Source organism: Quercus suber, unplaced genomic scaffold (assembly GCF_002906115.3).
Source record: "Quercus suber isolate HL8 unplaced genomic scaffold, Cork oak 2.0 scaffold_439, whole genome shotgun sequence".
NCBI lineage: Eukaryota > Viridiplantae > Streptophyta > Magnoliopsida > Fagales > Fagaceae > Quercus > Quercus suber.
In genome coordinates, this window is record NW_027069890.1 from 419,837 (window position 1) to 439,332 (window position 19,496).

A 19,496-nucleotide genomic window follows, 5' to 3' on the forward strand; every position below is an offset into this window, starting at 1 on the left:
GGAGCTTGTTGCGGGATTCGGAGAATTAGACAAGATACGGTTCCGAGAAGCCTTATTGGAGTAGGAGTTTGGAGGGCTTAGTTACATCAGGTATATTAGGTTTGAAGGGTCTCTTGCTAACCCATGTATCCCAACTGATTGTTTAGTGAATCGATTTCTGCTTGGAGGGCGGCAGAGAGGTTTTTTGTCGAGTTCTTCGGTTTCCTCTTCGATAACACATCAGCGTATTATCTTGTGTTTGCATCTTTCTTCCCTACTCTTTTACTTTCCATTTTACTGCTATGTTGCTTTGATTATGGATTAGAGTAGCTTGTTTGTTTATCCGATCACCTTTACACTATTCCACACTTAGTATTAAGTTAGCGTAAAATCAATCGAGTCGTAACTTTTAATTTGGGAGTCTAAACAGCTTGTGTTTTCAACACATTTTCGAGCTTTAAGAAACCAAACCTTTTTTTTTTTTAAATCAACATGGAGGACAAAGTTTTATAGAATATATGTGCATATTAGAATTCAATCACAATTTTGAGTTGAAATCAACTGTTTGATGTAGTGACATGGTGTCCAATTGTCCAAGTGTAAAACATCTCTTATTGGGTCTAATGTACAAACTCATTCTTTAAATTAGCCACAAAACAAGCAGTGCTTTAAGCATCATAGGATACAAGATTTGAGACCAGCACTTAATTCTACACATCTGCACTATTTTAATGTACTTCAAATTTTCTTTGTAATTCGACTTGGTGCAACTTGTTCTCTTTATAAACTTTTCTAGGATGCCCTTTGATGCCTGAGCGTCCCTAACTTGAACTGAGGAGGTCTTGCTGTTGTTGGTGGCTTCTGAAGCAAGGTCTCTATCAGAAAGTGGTTATGAGATCAGATTTCAGACAACAGCACTTATTCAGATTCTCCAACAGCTATTGAAAAAATGTTGCTGCTTAGTTAACACATATGTTTTAACTGAACAAACAACAAAGTGCCCTCACTTTTATTCCCAGTAATCAATCCCCAGAAGTTGGTAACCGTCAAAATTTGTAGGTGCAGTTGAAAAAGGTGCATGCAATTACTGTCAGGTGGTGGCTGATGCTGAATCTACACATGCTAAGATGGCATCTAAGTTAAATATCATTGGGAGGGGCTGATACTAGAAGCTCTCATGATTTAACTATGATCAAATGAAAGTAGTTTTATGATTTGTGCTTGCCAATAAGGATGAATTTATATGAAACACAGTGGATGAACATTTTTCACAAATTACTATAGTCCAAAAAGATCAGAACTTCATGTACCTTGCAAGAGGCTGTAATATCATTGGGAGAGGCTGGATTGTCATATTCTCCACACAAATGAGCAAGTCAAATCAACTTGAATTCATTAGTTTTGTTGCTCATTGGCACAACCCTTAATGATGATTGACGGGTATCTTTTGTCTGAATCGCTTCCCCAGTGGTCTAAGGACAAGCATTTAGATGATTATGTGACAACAGGCAAATATATGACTACATTTTAAATAAAGGGGGATCATCCCAAACTAGCACTCAAAGCAATGAGACTATTGGCATCGTACAAGACAAGATGCCTTCTTGTGCATTTCAATCCAATCATGGAAGAAAGAGGAAACTAGAAAATAATTACACCCATATATAAGATGCATAATATCCACAAATATATGCTCACAACCTTGCACATCTGCAACTTCTAGCAACTGCATAGATTCTGTATTGCCACCAATCCAACTATAATTACAAAAATGAAAAATCCCAATAAGAAGGGAAAGAGAGTAAGTTCCACAGGATATGAGATTACATGGTGCATATTAAGTTTGTCTTTCCTAATGGTCATTCTCTCAAAGCTAAAACAAATGATTCAAACTAAACTAATACTTCCTCTTCCTTATTTTGAAACTCATTGATCGGATAACATCATCATCTGTTTTTAGCTTCTGCTCAAGAATTGACAGGGACTCAGGCTTTGTGAAGTAGGTGAAGAGAAGGTAGATACCATCCAAGTAATTGTTAGATTCCCCAGCTTTGTTTTTCTTCATTATGCTATAGGCCAGCGGAATTACCCCTCGGTTAAATACCTCCACATACATGCCACCCCCAGCAACAAGCAACTGTAAAATTTAGCACAATTTGCATATTAATTATGCCCAGAATCCAAAATATAAGGCGGCAAAAGCAAGGTGTTGGAACAAGCCTCGAATGAGGTGGTGCTTCCAATTTCATTATGTCATTATGCTTCAAGCTGCAAAAATTAAAATTCATGACAAGTATTTGCTCAATAATTACCTTCCTTTGCTCCTTAAAATCATGTTTAAGCTCTTACTTGGTAAATAAAATCATGGCCTCAATAGAAGATTCTAACCATAGCCAAGACATCCTAATTAGACATAAAATCTTTAATTCACCCAAAGCAGACCAACAAAAAGTCGCACCATGTTTCTCAGGATCTTTACAACTCAAAGATCTTTGAAGCACTACTTCAGTAGATACATGGCATATGAAGCACAGGAAATGAATGAAACTCATAATTGAGTAGAGAAGTATAGCACAGCATAAAAAGCCAGAACTAAACATTGCATTTCTTGAGTATTATGGGTACATCACATTTAAGTTCTTCTATATATGAGTTTGTAAGTTTCTAACATAAGATTTACAATGAGAAATTTTCTTATTAAGTAATTACCATGGTAAAAAATCGTGCAATGACAAAAAATTTGCATTCCACATCATCATTCTCATTGATGACTCAAATATTGTGTCAATTTCAATGATTTAACAATCTAATCAGTGGTTTTGTGCCTTCCAACGTTATAGAAAAGACAAGGAGCTATTAAGTTACATAGGATATCTAAACATAAAAGACAATGGAACAAAAGAGATTGTCATTCCATGAAAATGACCAACTTGAGACAAATAAAGTGTGAATGCAACATCCAATCTAGGTTAACTTATTACGTGCATGTTTGGTACAATTTAGTTTTTAGCAAATTTAAAAATGGGTTGTTTGAAAATTTTGAACCTAGAAAAAAAGACAAAAATAACAACCAAGCCTTAGTCCCAAAATTTTGGAGTCCACTATGGATTCTCAGCAGACTAATAAGGTTCAGCCATTCCTTTCCATCATTTTTTTCAATTTGAAGTCGTATTCCTTAATTGAAATGTCCTTTTTCACTACTACTAATGTTATCTAGGGCTTCCTCAAACATTTTTTTATTCCCTTAGCTTGAATCAACTCATTCTTCCTCAATGGAGCATTAATTGCTCTCCTTGCACATGACCGAATCATCTCAATACTTTGAAAAAGTGTAGTTTCAAACCATTGAGCTGGACGGGCACTGCCTCCAACTTAACTGCATAATGTCCATCTCATTTGTACACCTTAATTACACATTTTGTCCTCTACTCCATTGCTTATTAAAAAAAAAATGTGATCCAACCATGCAATAAGTCTTAAGTAACAATGCCTTAGCATCTTCTGGGACATGTGAAATTCACTCTCACACCTAAATTACATATAAAGCTTTCCCAAAAATGTGCCTACAGAGGAATGAGGCACCAGACATGGTAAACTTCGCATAATTAACATAAACCCTTTTTTGGATTGGTAAAGACAAAATCGATACCTTTTAAATAATCAGAATTGGGAATTAAAAGAAGCCGTATTGAGAAGCACCCAAGATACCTACCATCAACATATATAACCAGTCACAACTTAATGTAAACATTGAACTTTCTCTCGTATTGAAACAAAACCAAGTCTTACTTTCATTAATATACATGACCAGAGAAAATCCAATACAATCAAACTTTCTTTCTTGTATGGAATCAAACCAAGTCTTCTTTCACCAATATACATAACCAGCACAACCCAATACAAAAATTGAATTACCTTTCTTGCATTTGAAACAAAACCAAGTCTTCTTTCACCAATATATATAACCAGACACAACCCAATACAAATATATTAACTTCCTTCCTTGTACTTGAAACAAAACCAAGTCTTTCTAGGTCAATATACATAGCCAGACACAACCCAATTCAAAATTTGCACTTTCATCCTTGTATTGAAACAGAACCAAGTCTTCTTTCTTTCAGCAATTTACATAACCAGACACAACCCAATACAAAAATTGAACTTCCCTTCTTGTATTGAAACAAAACCAAATCTTTCTTTCTCCCCTTTTGTCTGAATTAAGCATTATCCTTTTCACACACACGCAAACACATTTTAAATGCTAAGAAAATTCTCAACCATCCCCCTCAAAAATTATTTCTTAAATTTAAACAAAACCAAATATCTATCTCTCTCTCTTTCTCTCTCACATTCTAATACTAAGAAAATTCCCAACCATCCCCCTTAGCAAACACAAAATTTTCTCAGAAACCAAAGAAAGAGTAAAACACACATACACAAACATTCTAATACTAAGAAAATTCTCAACCCACAAATATTTCTCAGCGACCAAACAAAGAGTAACGTCAAACCTCAAACTTTATAGAATAATTTACCTCTTCGTACTTCTGGGTCAGAGTCAGTCTCTCATCCTCGGACATGTCGGGCCTAAGAACCGCCATGGTCTCGTACTGTCGAAGCCCAGGTGGGCATTGTGGGGCCTCCTTCTCCTCCGCAGCCGTCAAGCCCGGCCCAGGCGGTGAAGGTGGGTCCTCATCCGACCCGAACCCGCCTTCGAAGAACGAACCCGAGAAGTCCAGAGTCTGAGCTCTGATGGGCAATCCAAGATTGGTTCTGTTTTGGTGTGTGAAAGTGAAAGTGAAGGGTTTTGGGTTTGAAGGGAAAGGCCTAAGGGAATGGGAGAAGGAGATGAGGGGTAGAGATGGGAATTGGGAAAGTGGGATGGGGAAAAATGGGGAATTTGAGGAAGAGTGAGTGAGAGTGGAAGTGAGGGAAGTGGAGGCCATTGCTGCTGGGTGGAGCTCTGTTTTGGAACAGAGTGGATGAACCAGTGATGTGAGTTGAGAGATTAGATAAGGGTGCCTGTTTTATAAAACTAGTAATCTCTTCTTGCCAATTACAGGAGCAGTAGGTGATTATTTTTATTTTTTTTTTTTTTTTTTTTTTTTGCATTTAGCATTATTTTTGTAACATTTTATTTACTTATCTAATTTGCAAAACCATTCAGCAAACTAGCATCTCGAGTATTTAAAACTCGAATTCCAAAATAAAACTCAAATTTCTAAAACTCGAATTTCAAAATAGAACTTGAGTTTCTAAAACTCGAGTTGCAATGATGGTATTTGATGTGGAAAAAAATCCACATAAAACTCGAGTTCTACCATTTTCTTTCCCAGTGTCTGTTCTTCTTCTTATTCTTCCTCTTCTCCAACCAAATCATGCTCTGTTATTCTTCCTCTTCTCCAGCCAGATCATGCTCTGTTCTTCTTCTTTTTCTTTGTTCTTCCTCTTCTCTAGCTAGATCATCTTCCTCTTCTCCAAATTGTCTTCCCCTTGCTCTGTTCTTCTTCGAATCTACGTTTTCCAGATCGTCTTTCTTCCTTCATCTTCTTCGAAACTCCAAATCGTCTTCCTCTTCCTATGTTCTTCTTCGAATTTGCGTTTTCTAGATCGTCTTTCTTCTTCCTTCGTCTTCTTCATATTTGGTTCTTCTTCTTCTGATTTCTACAGATTTACTTCTATAGAACTCGAGTCTAAGAAACTTAAATTCCATGTGGATAAATTGTTCCACCTCAACAGTTAGAACTTGAGTCTTTGAGGCTAGAGTTTCTACATGGAACTCAAGCCACAAAGACTCGAGATGTTACTCTCTTCAAATCTTTCTAACACATGCTAACTAACGACATAGTGTGGCAACATCATGCTACTCTACAAATTACCTCAGTAGTAGGTTGTCGTTTCATCCTTTTGAAAACATGTGTAATTGAGATGGAATTGGAACCCCAACTCAAATTCATCATTATATAACTTTAACCCTTTTTTTATTATGTTGTTAGGTATGCTTGATGATGAAAATCTATAATGGAAAATCAATGGAATTTTTATTTTTATTTTAACTCTATTTTACTAATTACATTTAAGCTACACTATGGAATATAATGTAATTTTATTTCTTTTCTTTTTAGGTTCTTGGTTATATTTGATTTTGGGGAAAAAAATAGAGAAATAGATAGAGAGATAAAACTAATCATAAATCAAGTTGAATTGAGTTGGATTTTAACCCATAATTCGAGGCTTAGGAGTCTAGGAGTCTTGGACGGGTTGGAAGGATGCTCAAGTTGGGCCCAAGCCAAACGGTTGAGTCTGTTTCAAGTCTCAAGTTGATCTATGATCCAACTTGACTTGCTTAAAAAAAATAAAAAATGAAAAAAACCACAATGCATGGATCATACAAATATTGTTAGACAAAACGAGAGAGAGAAAGAGAGAGAGAGAGTTGTTAAGGAAAAAAGCACAAAATGGAACGATGAGAGTCCTTGTTCTTCTCCCTCTTCCTTCTCCAATTCTTGTGTTTTGCTTTACTTTCTCGTAAAACTTTGATTAAGTGGATCAAATGCATCCCAAGAACGAGTGGAAGATGAAGAGGTAGATCCATGGTATGTAAATGGCATATAGTAAATTTAATTATGACTATAAAACTCTTTAAATTCCTAAATGAACAATTAAAAAGAGAGCAATTTAATATAAAAATAAGTGAAATTTTGAAAAGTCATTAATTGGTTTATAGTAGCAAAATTTCTCAAATAGACAATTAAAAAAAGAGCAATTTAATATAGAAATAAGTGAAATTTGAAAAGTTATTAATTGGTCTATTATAGTAGCATGCAAGTCAAAACTAACATATAGTGTAACCTAAGGAGTCTCCTCCTAGGTTGAAACTATCTCAAAAAAAAGGGATTCCCCCCACAAACATGATTTTTGCCTCTTAGCCTCATTAAGAAATCACGACCATTAAACCTATACACAATAACATGAAAACAATGTTTTTTTTAGAAATAGTTTTAACCTATAACGTTCGCCCCTAATTGTAAGGTTGAATTTAATTTATCATCTTATTGGCTTTATTCCGTGCCAATTTGCTTGTATTTCAGCACTTATAAACCCTGTATTTAGGTGAGATTCATGTAAGGGTAATGAGTGAGAGAGTGTGAAGAAATGCTCAAGATTGTGCAAGGATGTAGGGCTTCGCGGTTGGGACTCGCGGGTGACTCGCAACTGGCAAGCCGCCAAATGCAGCACACAAGTGAAGCGTGCGAGAAGATGAACAGTCGTGCCAGCTGGAGCACTACAGGACAAAAAGTCCAGCCTAGCCGTTCTGTTATCTCGCGGCTTGAACTCGCGACTCAGCCAAGTCGCGAGGCCAAGCCGCCAACCAGCTTTATTTTGAAAAACCTGACTCTTCGCATTCCTATTTCACCCTAGTATAAATACCCCTTAAACCCACAAAATGTAGAGACCTTCCAAAGAGAATTTTGAGAGAGAAAAACAAGATTGATTCATCCACAATCTTCACATAGAGACTCTTCAAATTTCTCTACTCTCACCATCTCCATTGATACATCATTGAGAGGTTCTTAACCAAATCATTTTTTCACTGTACCCACGTCTATGAGAAAGTCTTTTGGTGCTAAGGGAAGCAGTTTGGAAGTGACCAATGGTTATTGGTTGATGCTATGGTTTATAGCAGAATCCGGCAAGCTAGAAAAGACAAAGGTTTGGCGTAACCTCGTTGGAGTAAGAAGCTTAGAGGGCTTAGGTACCTGAGTAGATTAGGCTTGGAGGGTCTATTGCTGTTCATGTATCCCAACTTCATTTTCTAGTGGATTATTGACCGCTTGAAGGGCGGCAGAAAGGTTTTATGTCGAGGGCTTCGGTTTCCTCTTCGATAACACATCGTTGTGTTGTCCTTGTGTTTGCATCTCTCTTCCCTTAATCTTTACCATTTAATTTCTATTATGAATGTGATTTTAATTGGTTTAGATTGCTTATCAATTATGATATAAGTTTGTTATCATTTTCTGCACATACTTTGTTTGATATAAAGTTTGAATTGGTATTTTGTTGTTTGGGGATCTAAACGTTCATAGTGTTTTCAACGCTATTTGAACTTTCACTAATGATTGCTATTTATCATCAAACCAAAACACCAATTAGTCATTTGGTGTAAATAGGGATTAAACTCTAGATCTCTTATTCAACGATAAAAAATTTTACCAGTTAAGCTAACTGGAACTCATATGAAAATAATATTTATGTGTGCACTTGCAAGGCTCTAATAATAAATTAATAAGTATATTATTTATATTGTAAGCTAAGTGCTAACATACAAGTACGGTATAACATTTTTACTGTAGTATATGGCTTATGTCCAGTGTTTTTTTATATTGGATACAAAACGATGTAGACATGTGTCCAAAACTAGACACATGTCCAAATCATATCGTGTCTAGTGCACAAGCTTCACCATTTATTGTAAAGGTACAAATAACACATGTTAATTAAGTAAACTGAACAAAATAAAATAAGAGTAATGCTACAGACATAAACTAGTTTACAATATTTTTATAAACTGGTGATGTGACTTTAGTAATTTTTAAATAATTATTGATAAATATAAATGTGATGTTAGTAGTGAACCCATATTAAAACTAATAAGAACTTGCCACATCAATAGTTTGTAAAAATATTGTAAAATAGTTTATGGCTATAGCATTACTCATAAAATAATATCTAAAACAATTGTCAAAATTAAATGGTAAAAAGATTATTCCTAATATAGATTTCTTTCTTAACTTATAGCTGTATAGGTGGCGTTTTGGCACCTAAGCCTAAAGGGTAGAAGGATTCAAGCTCAAAGAACCCAACACAATGAATTTGTAAAGAGTAGGCTTAAAAGCTAGGTTTCAATGAATCATGCAACATGCACAATGGGTTAAAGATATTAAGAAAGCGGAGAAAGACAAATTCTAAGCAAGGAAATCCTTCCTCGGCGAAGTCCGAAGAAAATGATTCTTGAATATAGCTCTTTTAGACTTGGATACAATTTCAGTTCTTATTACTACAATATGTTCTCTACAGATTTACCGATCCCTTCCCCCTGGAAGGTCTCTTATATTATATAGCTCCCTTTAGATTATCTTAGCCCTCCATTTGTTGATCGTTCAGGCCATTTCTTGAGTGCTTGTCTTGTCAGACACCATTCCAAACTCCTTGTGAGTTGCGGCAGCCAAGGCAGCACTGTTCAATAGTATTCTCCATATAAATGCAGTTAGAAGGTTTGGTATGATGCATTAAATGCGGTGGCATCCACCATCCCTTCAATCACGTCAAGGCTAACCCCTTCTTTGAAACTTCTTCTCTATAGTATGACTTCCTTTGGTAACGTGCCACTAACATGGCCTTATTGTCCGAGGGTGTAGCCTCTTTGGCAAGATAATGGCCCCCAAGCTCAGCCATGGGTATGACACGTGGTGTGATCTCTTTATTTAAATTCCTATACCCCACAATAGCCCCCCAAAACTCCAGTTTTTCTTCTCTTATCTGAGGAGAAAAGTGGGGTTTTGACCTTGGATAATTAGTTCCACATGTGAGAGTGTCACTTTGCGTGCCCCACAACCGTTCTGGCACTTCGGAGTCCACAACGTCTCATTAAATGCTCTAGGCAGCGCTTTGTTCCCCACTTCCTGCGGTGAGATGGAGATCCTACGGCTGGCATTTCTCCTCGAATTTTGGATGAGATAACTCCCACCCAATTCTGTCTCCTATATAAGGTGCATGGGGGATTCATTTCCCTCACTTTCCTAATCTTCAAACTCTTAAGACTTCCTAAATCTCCAAACTTTCAAGACTTCCCAATTCTTCAAACTTTTTGAGAAGCTCCTGAAATGACCCTTGTCTTTATTTTCGCAAGTTTTTTTGTTCTTAGGCTATTTTCTCCTCTACCGGTCTCCTCGACTTTCTACTTTTTATTTCTTCTTCACAAATACTCCCTTCACTTCCCTTTAGTTTGCTCTGATAGGTAAGTTCACTCATTTAGTTGATTCCCCCATGGTTATGGAGGGATTTAAAGCCTTGTATCACATTCTCCAGGGCGTTTCCTTGCGATACTGCTCTCCGGGTGAGTGGCTCACCCACAGGAATAAAGGGGAGGTCGTCATTCTCATGATTGCTTTTATAGAAGAAAGAATGAGGCTTCCCATGGGTAACGTGACCAGGGACTATTTGATCGCCCATAGGTTGTGCCCCTACCAATGCGCACCTAACCTATTTAGGATTCTAGGTAGTGTAAATGCTCTTAACGAGCAAATAGGGTTGAACCTCACCTAGCACGACGTCGTTTGGATGTACGAGTGCCATCTACTGGCAAACTTGGGTTACTACCTTAAGTCTAGGTCTTCAATTGTTAGGCTCATCTCATGTATTCCTAAGTCCAACAAAGGCATGAAGGATGACTACCTAATCACCTCTGGTAAATGGCATGACGGTCTTCACTACCTAACCTGGGAAGGAACCAAGTGGGGTGCCCTAGGTTTAGGTCCTTTGACACGGGACTTAGTTTAGTGGTTCACCCTTTTTTTTCCTCTAACACTTTGTTCTCTTTTGATTGAGGGTTTACCTTTCTAACTGTGATTTTGCTTCTTAGTTGTTTTCGCAGATAAAAGGCACGTAGCACCCAATCTTAATTTTGTCAACGTATAGGATCTCAACAAGGTGTTAAGATCTGAGGTGTTTGTAAGTGAGGACTAACAATTAAGAGCCGTCCATCTCATCCTTGACTTCAACCCCTTATCCGACAAGTTTCAAGACGTGGGCCACATGATCAAAGCCGATGATCCTTGGCTTGCTTGGATAGATGTCTCGGTGCCTAGATTTATGGCCCAAGAAGACATCATGCTAGTTGAACTACCTGCTCATCGCTTTCCCCGTGAAGCGGAGTTTCTAAGAGAAGAGACAGCCTTTTCGCGCTTATCACTTAAGGTAGAGATAGACTAGTTCTATCTCGAGGAATAGAGAGAGCCCGTGATTCAAGTCTCGGACTCAGAAGACGAGCCTAATAGATTTTTAGATGTTTACACCTTCGGTCTCGTCATTGCACACATACACAACAGCTTCAAGGAAAAAGAAGAGGAGATGTCTCTAAACAGGAAGAAAGGCCTGCGTGAGCTCCTTGCAAACAGGGCTAAGGGGCTGACGCCCAAAGACACCTTAGGGTCCCAGCCTCCTCCTGCTCTCCCCCCTTCCTCCTCCTACAGTTAACCCGTTCGCCATTGCCAATTTGAAGAAGAAAATGAAGGAGAATGAGGTGGCCAAGGAAGGGGACTTCGTCCCTCAAAATGAGCCTAAGCAACAAAAGACGGCCAAGGGCCAAGGGAAGGCCTCCTCGGTCAAAAGCAAGGAAGACCATGGCATGGCCGAGGTGCGCCCTCCAAACGTAGTGTGGGATCCCCAGCTGGAGCTGGAAGGGGCGGCCATACCATGGAGCTCCTTCATTAGGGAATTCTAGAAAGGGCATGCCTACTACCTGGCTGAGACCCTAGAGTAGCCCCTGCTGCTACCCAAAGATATGGCTACACTGCAAACCATGAGGCAGCAGGATCTTTTTTTGTCCTTGAAGAGGGACTTAGCCTTGGTAAGCTTCTTTTCATGCTAGGTTGTCATGCTAGGTTATCCTTTTCCCCTTTTTTTTAAACATAAAATTCCCTTGTTGTTTTTGCGCAGGTCGTCTGGGAGGTATTCATGGCTAAGGAGTAGGTGAAAGATGCTCACAATGAAGCCAGGGTCAAGGCTAACCTTTGCACCAAGACCAGCAAGGCCTCAGGTGCAGCGGAGTAAAAGAACCAAAAGTTAACCATGAAGCTAACGACAGAGGAGAGGGAGAGAAGGATCGCTAAGGCTTGCCTCAAGAATGCTCAAGACCAAGCTGAGGAGTAACGCAAGAAGCTCCATTATGTTGAAATAGAGCTAGCCACGACCAAGTAGTAGGTTGCAAACTTGAAGGCAGAGCTAGGGAAGGGTAAGAAGGCTGCTCAAACGGCCAAGGAAGTGTGAGCTCAGGCACTCAACTTGGCAGGAGTTCCTTTTGCTTCAGAATGGAGGAAGGCTGAGAACATTTACTACCCTACAAACATCTGTGAAATTCCAGTTGCACTCCTTCCTCCTACTGCCCCTACACTAACCTCCTCTGAGCAGCCCTCTATCACCTAGGCCTCTTTTCCTCTTGCTGAGGTCACCAAAGGGCCTAGCAAGGCTGGTGACCAAAGCTAGGGAGTTGAGGTGGCTAAAGGTAAGAAGGCTAGCCAGGGTGATTCTCGACCAAAGGATAAGGCTAAGGGTAAGGAGGTCAAGTCCCTGCCAGAGGCCAAGGGTTCAGAGGCTGCTTTCAAGCTTAAGGATGTCACTCCCAAGGCGAAGGATGTTGCTCCCAAGGCAAATGAGGCTGATCCCAAATCCAAGGAAGCTAATCCCAAGGCCACTAACCCACTTGTCTTCCAGCCAGGCAATAAGGAAGACCCTCCTCCAGCCAAGGCATAGTTTAGGATCTTTTTCTTTTACTTATTATTTTTTGTATGTAATTTTCCTTTGTTATGGCAGTTTGCCATGTTTAAGATGTATCTCCTTTCTTAATCAATGAAAAGACATAGACTTTTGCTTTTGTGGGTCTTTGTTTTTCTTGCAATGTTTGTCTTTGGTTGGCTGTAATTATTGTTTTGCCCCCTGTTGAGACTATAGATTGATGATGCTTCTAAGGGTGAATACCCCTACTTTAACGAAAGCTAATTGTAATGAATTGTTGCTAATTCAAATAAATTACTCCCATGTAAATAGTGAGAAAGTGGCTATCACCTTGATTAGGATATATTCTAACCCCTAAAGTTAACAGTTACTTATGCAACTAACAGTCCAACTATTACTTTTCATGTAGTTTGCAGTGTAGTTGGATAACCTAACCTTGTCCATAGCACTTGGCACCTAGTAACCGACCTTAAAACAAACTTTGTGTACCTCATGTAAATAGCTCAAAGGATGAAGTGCACTTTTGGATTTTCTTCTTAACCTCAAATGATAGTGAAGTTCATGTCTATCTAGGGTATATAGTCCAAAAAGGCTACCATACTTTGAATTTCACCTAGCACCCCGTTCCACAGTAGGCTTGTATAATTGTAAGTGTTAATTTAGCCAAAGCATGTGGTCCTAGAGACCTAAAATTACCAAAGTTCTGTTTAACACTTAGAGAAAGAATGTGAAGTATTAATTTACCCAAGGCATGTGGTCTGAAGAGCTAGTCGTAATAAAGGTTCTATTTAATACTTAAAGAAATAATAGGAAGTATTAATTTACCCCCAAGGCATGTAGTCCGAGGAGCTAGGCAGGAACAATGTTCTATTTAATACTTAGAGAAATAATGGAAAGTATTAATTTACCTAAGGCATATGATCCGAGGAGCTAGTCATAACCAAGGTTCTATTTAATACTTAGAGAAATAATGGAAAGTATTAATTTACCCAAGGCATGTGGTCCGAGGAATCAGGCATGACCAACGTTTTGTTTAATATCCACACAAGTAATCAGGAATATTAATTTACCCAAGGTATATGGTCTGAGGAACCAAACATGACCAAGGTTTTGTTTAATATCCATATAGGTAATTAACTTAACACATAATGTCACAAATGAAAACATGGCAGAGCTGCCTTTCATTAGTAACAGTACCTTCGCATGTTATTTATATTCCAAGGTCGCGTTACAACTTTTTCGTCTAGATCTTCTAGGAAGTATGCACTTATGCCTGCTATTAAAGTGATACGGTATGACCCTTCCCAATTAGGTTCTAACTTCCCCCAAGCTAGGTTTTTTGTAGTTCCCACAACCTTTCTTAATACCAAGTCCCTAGGGGCCAATGGTCTTAAATTCACACTTGAATCATACCTCTGCTTGAGTTTCTGCTAATAGTAGGCTAATTGAACCATGGCATTTTCTCTCCATTCTTCAACTAGATCTAGGCTCTTTTCTAGTAAGTGGTCATTGTTGTTTGGAGCGAATAAGCTAGTCCTCAGCATTGGGAATCCAGTCTCTAGAGGGATCACAGCCTCGGACCCATAAGTCATTGAAAAGGGTGTCTTTCATGTTGACCTATAAGGGGTAGTCTGATATATCTAGAGGACATGTGGAAGTTCATCCACTTATTTGCCCTTTGCATCATCCAACCTCTTCTTGAGTCCATTCACTATGACCTTATTAACAACCTCGGCTTGCCCATTCCCCTAGAGATAAGCTGGAGTGGAATACCTATTCATGATACCCAATTCACAACAATACCTTCTGAAAGCTTTGTTATCAAACTGAAGTCTGTTGTCTGAGATAAAGGAATGAGGAATCCCAAACCGAATGACAATGTTCTTGCATCCACGTCCTTAATCTTTGCTAGTGGCTCAGTTTCAACCCACTTGGTAAAGTAATCAGTGTCAACCAAAAGTCATCTCCTGTTTCCTACTACTTTGAAGAAGGGCCCCATAATGTCCATGTTCCATTAAGCAAAAGGCCAGAGACTAGATAGAGAATTAAGAACACCTCCTGGCTGATGAATGATAGGAGCGAATCTCTGACATTGGTCACACTTCTTCACGTATTCTTATACTTCTCTTTGCATATTGGGCCACCAATTCCCTAAGTAAAGGCCCGGTGAGACAAGGATTTGCCTCTTATATGACTTCTACAAATCTTTTCGTGCAACTCTTCTAGAAGTGGCTCCACTACTTTAGGATGGATGCATAGCAAATATGGCCCAGAAAAAGAGCGCTTGTACAACTTTTGATCCTCAGACAGCCAAAATCAGGGAGTCTTTCTTTACACTTTGTCAACCTCCTCCTTCTCCTTGGGTAAAATGTCATCCTTAAGGAATAAGACAATAGAATCCATCCAACTAGGTCCCACCCTAAATTGATGAATTTGGACCTTCTCCTTTTTCATCTCGGTAAGGTTGCATAGATCCTCGACCAAGATGACCCAAGGTAGACTGCGCCAAGGAGGTTGCAAGAGTGGCAAGGGAATCAACATGCGTATTTCTGCTTCTAGGGATATGGTGTAAGGAAAAAGAGTCAAATCCTAATTGCAAGTGTCTAGCCTGATTCAAGTACTCTTGCATTCTCACATCCCTAACTTCTTGTTCTCCCTTTACTTGGCTTACAACCAACCCCGAATCTAAAAACATCTCTACTATTCTTCCTCCCATTTTTTGAATCATAGTCATTCCTACCAACAAAGTCTTGTACTCAGCCTTATTATTCATGGCCGAGAAGCCCAATCTTAAGGATTTCCCAATGGTGATCCTTTCAGGAGATACTACAACCAGCCCCACTCCTGATCCCTTTTGGTTTGCTGTGCTGTTAACATACACCTTCCAAGATAGAGAATCTTGCAAGGAGATCATCTCAACTGATTTTCCATCCATGCTCGACCCTTCACAGTTTTCTTCAAACGAAGGCTCAACAAACTTAGCCACTAAATTAATAAGAACCTAACCCTTTATAGAGATGCAACGCATGTATTTAATATCGAAAGCTCCTAGGATTGTTGCCCATTTTGCAACCCTCCCTGTGTAATCAGCTTTCCAAAGTAGTGATCGAAGAGGGAATTAAGTTAAAACCACAACAGTGTGAGCCTGGAAGTAATGTGGGAGCTTCCGTGTAGTATGTTCTACTACCAAGATGGCCATCTCCAATGGTAAATAGCGAATCTCTACCTTATGTAATGATTTGCTCACATAATAAACTGGTCTTTGCAATCCATCATCATCCCGCACCAGTACCAGACTCACTGCATGTAAGGATACAGCAATGTAAGCGAATAAAACCTCCTCCTGCTTGAGCTTGGACATAATAGGTGGCCGGAAAAGATATTCCTTCAACTATTGAAAGGCCGAGGAACACTCCTCTGTTCATTCAAATCCCTTCCACTTATGCAACAACTAGAAGAATGGTCTACACCTGTCCACTAACCAAGAAATGAATCGATTCAAAGCAGCAGTCATTCCTGTCAACTTCTAGACCTCTTTGAAATTTTGAGGAGGAGGCTGTAAGTTGTTAATGGCTTTAATCTTATCAGGGTTAACTTCGATTCCGCTGTGGGTAACCATATAACCCAGAAATTTGCCAAAGCCTACGTCAAAAGAACACTTAACGGTATTAAGGTGCAGTTTATGTTTCCTCAATATGTCGAAATTATTCCCGAGGTCATCTATATGCTCGGACTCTACTTTACTCTTTACCACCATATCATCTATGTACACCTCAACATTTTTACCCAACTGAGGCTCAAACATCCTGGTCATCATCCTCTGATATGTAGACCTTACTTTTTTCAATCCAAATGACATTACTTTGTAATGGTAATTCCCAGTACGTGTAAAAAAAGCAGTATTTTCCTGATTGTCCAAAGCCAACGGTATCTAATGATAACCCTGAAAGGCATCCAAAAAGCTCATTCGAGAATGACCTACAATAGCATCCACTAATTGATCTATTCAAGGCAGGGGGAAAGGGTCTTTTATGCAAGCTTTATTTAAATCTGTAAAGTCCACACACATTCGCAACTCCCCAGTTTTCTTCTTCACCACCATTATGTTGGCTAGCCACTTGGGGTAGAATATCTCCTTTATGGCTTCAGCCCGCTTGAGCTTGAGGACTTCCCCCTTAATAGCATCAGAATGTTCCCTAAATGAGCACTGAGGTGGTTGCTTCTTAGGGATGGCAGATGAATTGACGTTTAAATGGTGGTAAATGAAATCTAGATCTACCCTAGGGGCGTCGTAGGCGCTCTATGCAAATATATCAATATTTTTTCTAAGAAAACCCATCAGCTCTTGCCTCTCCCGAGGAGGCAACTGAACTCCGACCTGAAAGAACTTCTCCTCATTGTCACCAATAACAATTTTTTCCAGTTGCTTACACTTAGCCCCTTTTACCACTGCTCTTGTAGACAACACTAGCACCCTTGATTGTTATAAATCTTACTCGGCGGACACTGAAGGTTCACCTCCAGCCTGATGTCTAATTGTAGCCACTAAGCACTGTCTAGCCACAAACTGGCTTCCAACTAACTCCTTAACCCTGTCCCTCGACGAGTACTTCACTTTCAAATGAAAGGTGGAAGAAACGAATCCCATGGCGTGAAGCCAAGGCCTTGCCACAATAGTAGTATAAGGGGAGTAGGCATCTACTATAATGAAATTCACTTCCATGACTTCTGACCCTGCCTGAACAGGCAGTCTAATTTGGCCCCTCGAGAAGACAATCTTCCCATCAAACCCTATCAGAGGGTAGTCATAGCAGGTTAGGTCCTTAGGCCTCAGCTTCAATCCCCTAAATAGGTCAAAATCCATGACCTCTGCACTGCTACCCTAATCTACTAGCATCATCTTCACATCATACCCTTCTATCCTGAGAGTAACTACTAATGCATCATCGTATGGCTACAAGGTTCCAACTTTGTCCTTATCGGAGAAGCTCAAAGCTAGTCGGACTTCCACTCTACTCCTCTTCAAACCAAAGGGTAAGTTTTCGATAAATGGCTGAGCTATAGATAGCACTCTGGATGGTAGAGAGCCAGTTCTCCCTAGAGCAGCAAGAATGGCATTAATTATACCTAAAGGTGCTCTTATAGAAGTGTCTCTCTAAGCCCTTAACCTTGCCTGACTACCCTATCTGTTGGGCTGATACAGGAATTGCTTTAACTTCCAATTTTAACCAACTGCTCAAAGTGACTCCACAACGTCCTGCAATCTTCAGTAGTGTGCCCCCGCTCCTAGTGGTACTAGCAGTGAAGACTTTAGTTGCGCCTCATGGGGTCTCCTCCCATCTTGTTCGGTCACTGAAAGTATGGCTTGTTCTTAATTTTCTCCAGGATTTGGTATACTGGCTCTTAGAACATAGTACTGACTACCTGAGTTATGGTAGACCCAGAATGCCCCATAAAGTCTCTTCGAGGTCGGTTGTTATTGTACCTGTTTGACCTAAAGTCCCTTCTATCCTAAGGGACCACTTTAGCTTTCCCCTTTCCCTGTTGCTAGTCCTCCTCGGCCTACTTATACTCATTAATACGGTCCATGAGCTGATGCACACTCCTAACCAGTTTCCTGGTCAAAGACTTTCTCAAATTATGCTTAGCAGGCAAGTCGAGCTTAAAAGTCCTTATAGCCACGTCATCTAAGTTCCCCTCTATCTCGTTGAACATCTTTTAGTACTTGTTAAAATACATTTTTAGGGTCTCCCCCTCTCGCATAGTCATAGATAGCAGGGAATCCAAGGGCCGAGGAACCCTACTGCAAGTCACAAAATGAGCCTCAAAAGCCCTAGTAAGCTCCTTGAAAGAGCTAATAGAACCTTCTTTCAAACTGTCAAACCATCTCATCGCCATGGGCCCTAAACTAGATAGGAACATTTTGCACATCAAGGGTTCGTTCCGGGAGTGAAAGGCCATTCTTTAGTTAAAGTGGCTGACATGCTCCACAGGATTCGTTATGCCATTATACATGGTCAAGGTTGGCTGAGTAAACCACTGAGGAAGCTTTCCCCCTTCAATTCTACACGTAAACGGTGATTTAGAGATCTGGTTAAGAACCTTGCTCATAGCATCATTGCCTAGACCTTTAAGAGATAGACTTTTACTCCTTCGTTTATAATGACGGTCCTCATTGTACGAAAAAGACTCATTGGGAGGAGTCCTGGACTTGGACTTGAGCCTGTAGCTACCATCTCTATCGTCATCAGAAAAGGGGTCAAAATCTAAGGGAGTCCTTCGTCACTCGCAGCGTAGCCTCTTGCAAAGATGGTCAATCTCCAACTACATGCTTCTGGTATTTTCCTCATGAGAGATGTAACTCCCACCTCGAGACTGGCTCCTGCTAGTATGCATGGTGTGCACATTAACTTCGCGGTCCCTCCTTCGCTCAAGGTTAAGGAGCTAATCTTGACGTTGGGAACCAATAGACTCCTCCCGGTCTTGCCCTGATCCTACCATGGTTGGACGTTAAACTCACTAAAGCTCAAGCACCCCACAGCGCCAATTGTATAGGTGGCATTTTGACACTTGAGCTCCAAGGGTAGAAGGATTCAGGCCCAAAGAGTCCAACACAATAAATTTGTAGAGGGTGGGCTTAAAACTAGGTTTCAATGGATCATGCAACACGCACAGGGGTTTAAAGATATTAAGAAAGCAGAGAAAGACAAGTTCTAAGCAAGAAAATCCTTCCTCAGCAAAGTCCGAGGAGAATGATTCTTGAATATAGTTCTTTTAGACTTGGATACAATTTTAGTTTTTGTTACTACAGTATGTTCTCTACAAATTTACTGATCCCTTCCCCTTGGAGGGTCTCTTACATTATATAGCTCCCTTTAAATGATCTTGACCCTCTATTTGTTAATCGTTCAGGCCACTACTTGAGTGCTTGTCCTATCAGACACCTTCCCAAACTCCTTATGAGTTGCGACAGTCAAGGCAGCACTATTTAAGGGTCTTCTCCA

At 39.7% G+C, this 19,496-nt stretch overlaps 2 protein-coding genes across 2 annotated transcripts; both read right to left on the reverse strand.

The window, feature by feature from the left end:
* Nucleotides 1-1,621: 1,621 nt before the first annotated feature.
* On the reverse strand, nucleotides 1,622-5,003 carry LOC112012618 (small ribosomal subunit protein bS6c). The gene is made up of 2 exons (XM_024044995.2): nucleotides 4,515-5,003; nucleotides 1,622-2,116 (listed from the first exon to the last, which is right to left on the reverse strand). Exons 1-2 carry the CDS (start codon nucleotides 4,923-4,925, stop codon nucleotides 1,877-1,879), a joined length of 651 nt encoding a protein of 216 aa, XP_023900763.1. The 5' UTR covers nucleotides 4,926-5,003; the 3' UTR covers nucleotides 1,622-1,876.
* An 11,981-nt stretch (nucleotides 5,004-16,984) lies between these two features.
* On the reverse strand, nucleotides 16,985-17,356 carry LOC112026267 (uncharacterized). Its single transcript, XM_024058950.1, has one exon. It carries the CDS (start codon nucleotides 17,354-17,356, stop codon nucleotides 16,985-16,987), a length of 372 nt encoding a protein of 123 aa, XP_023914718.1.
* Between the last annotated feature and the right edge of the window lie 2,140 nt (nucleotides 17,357-19,496).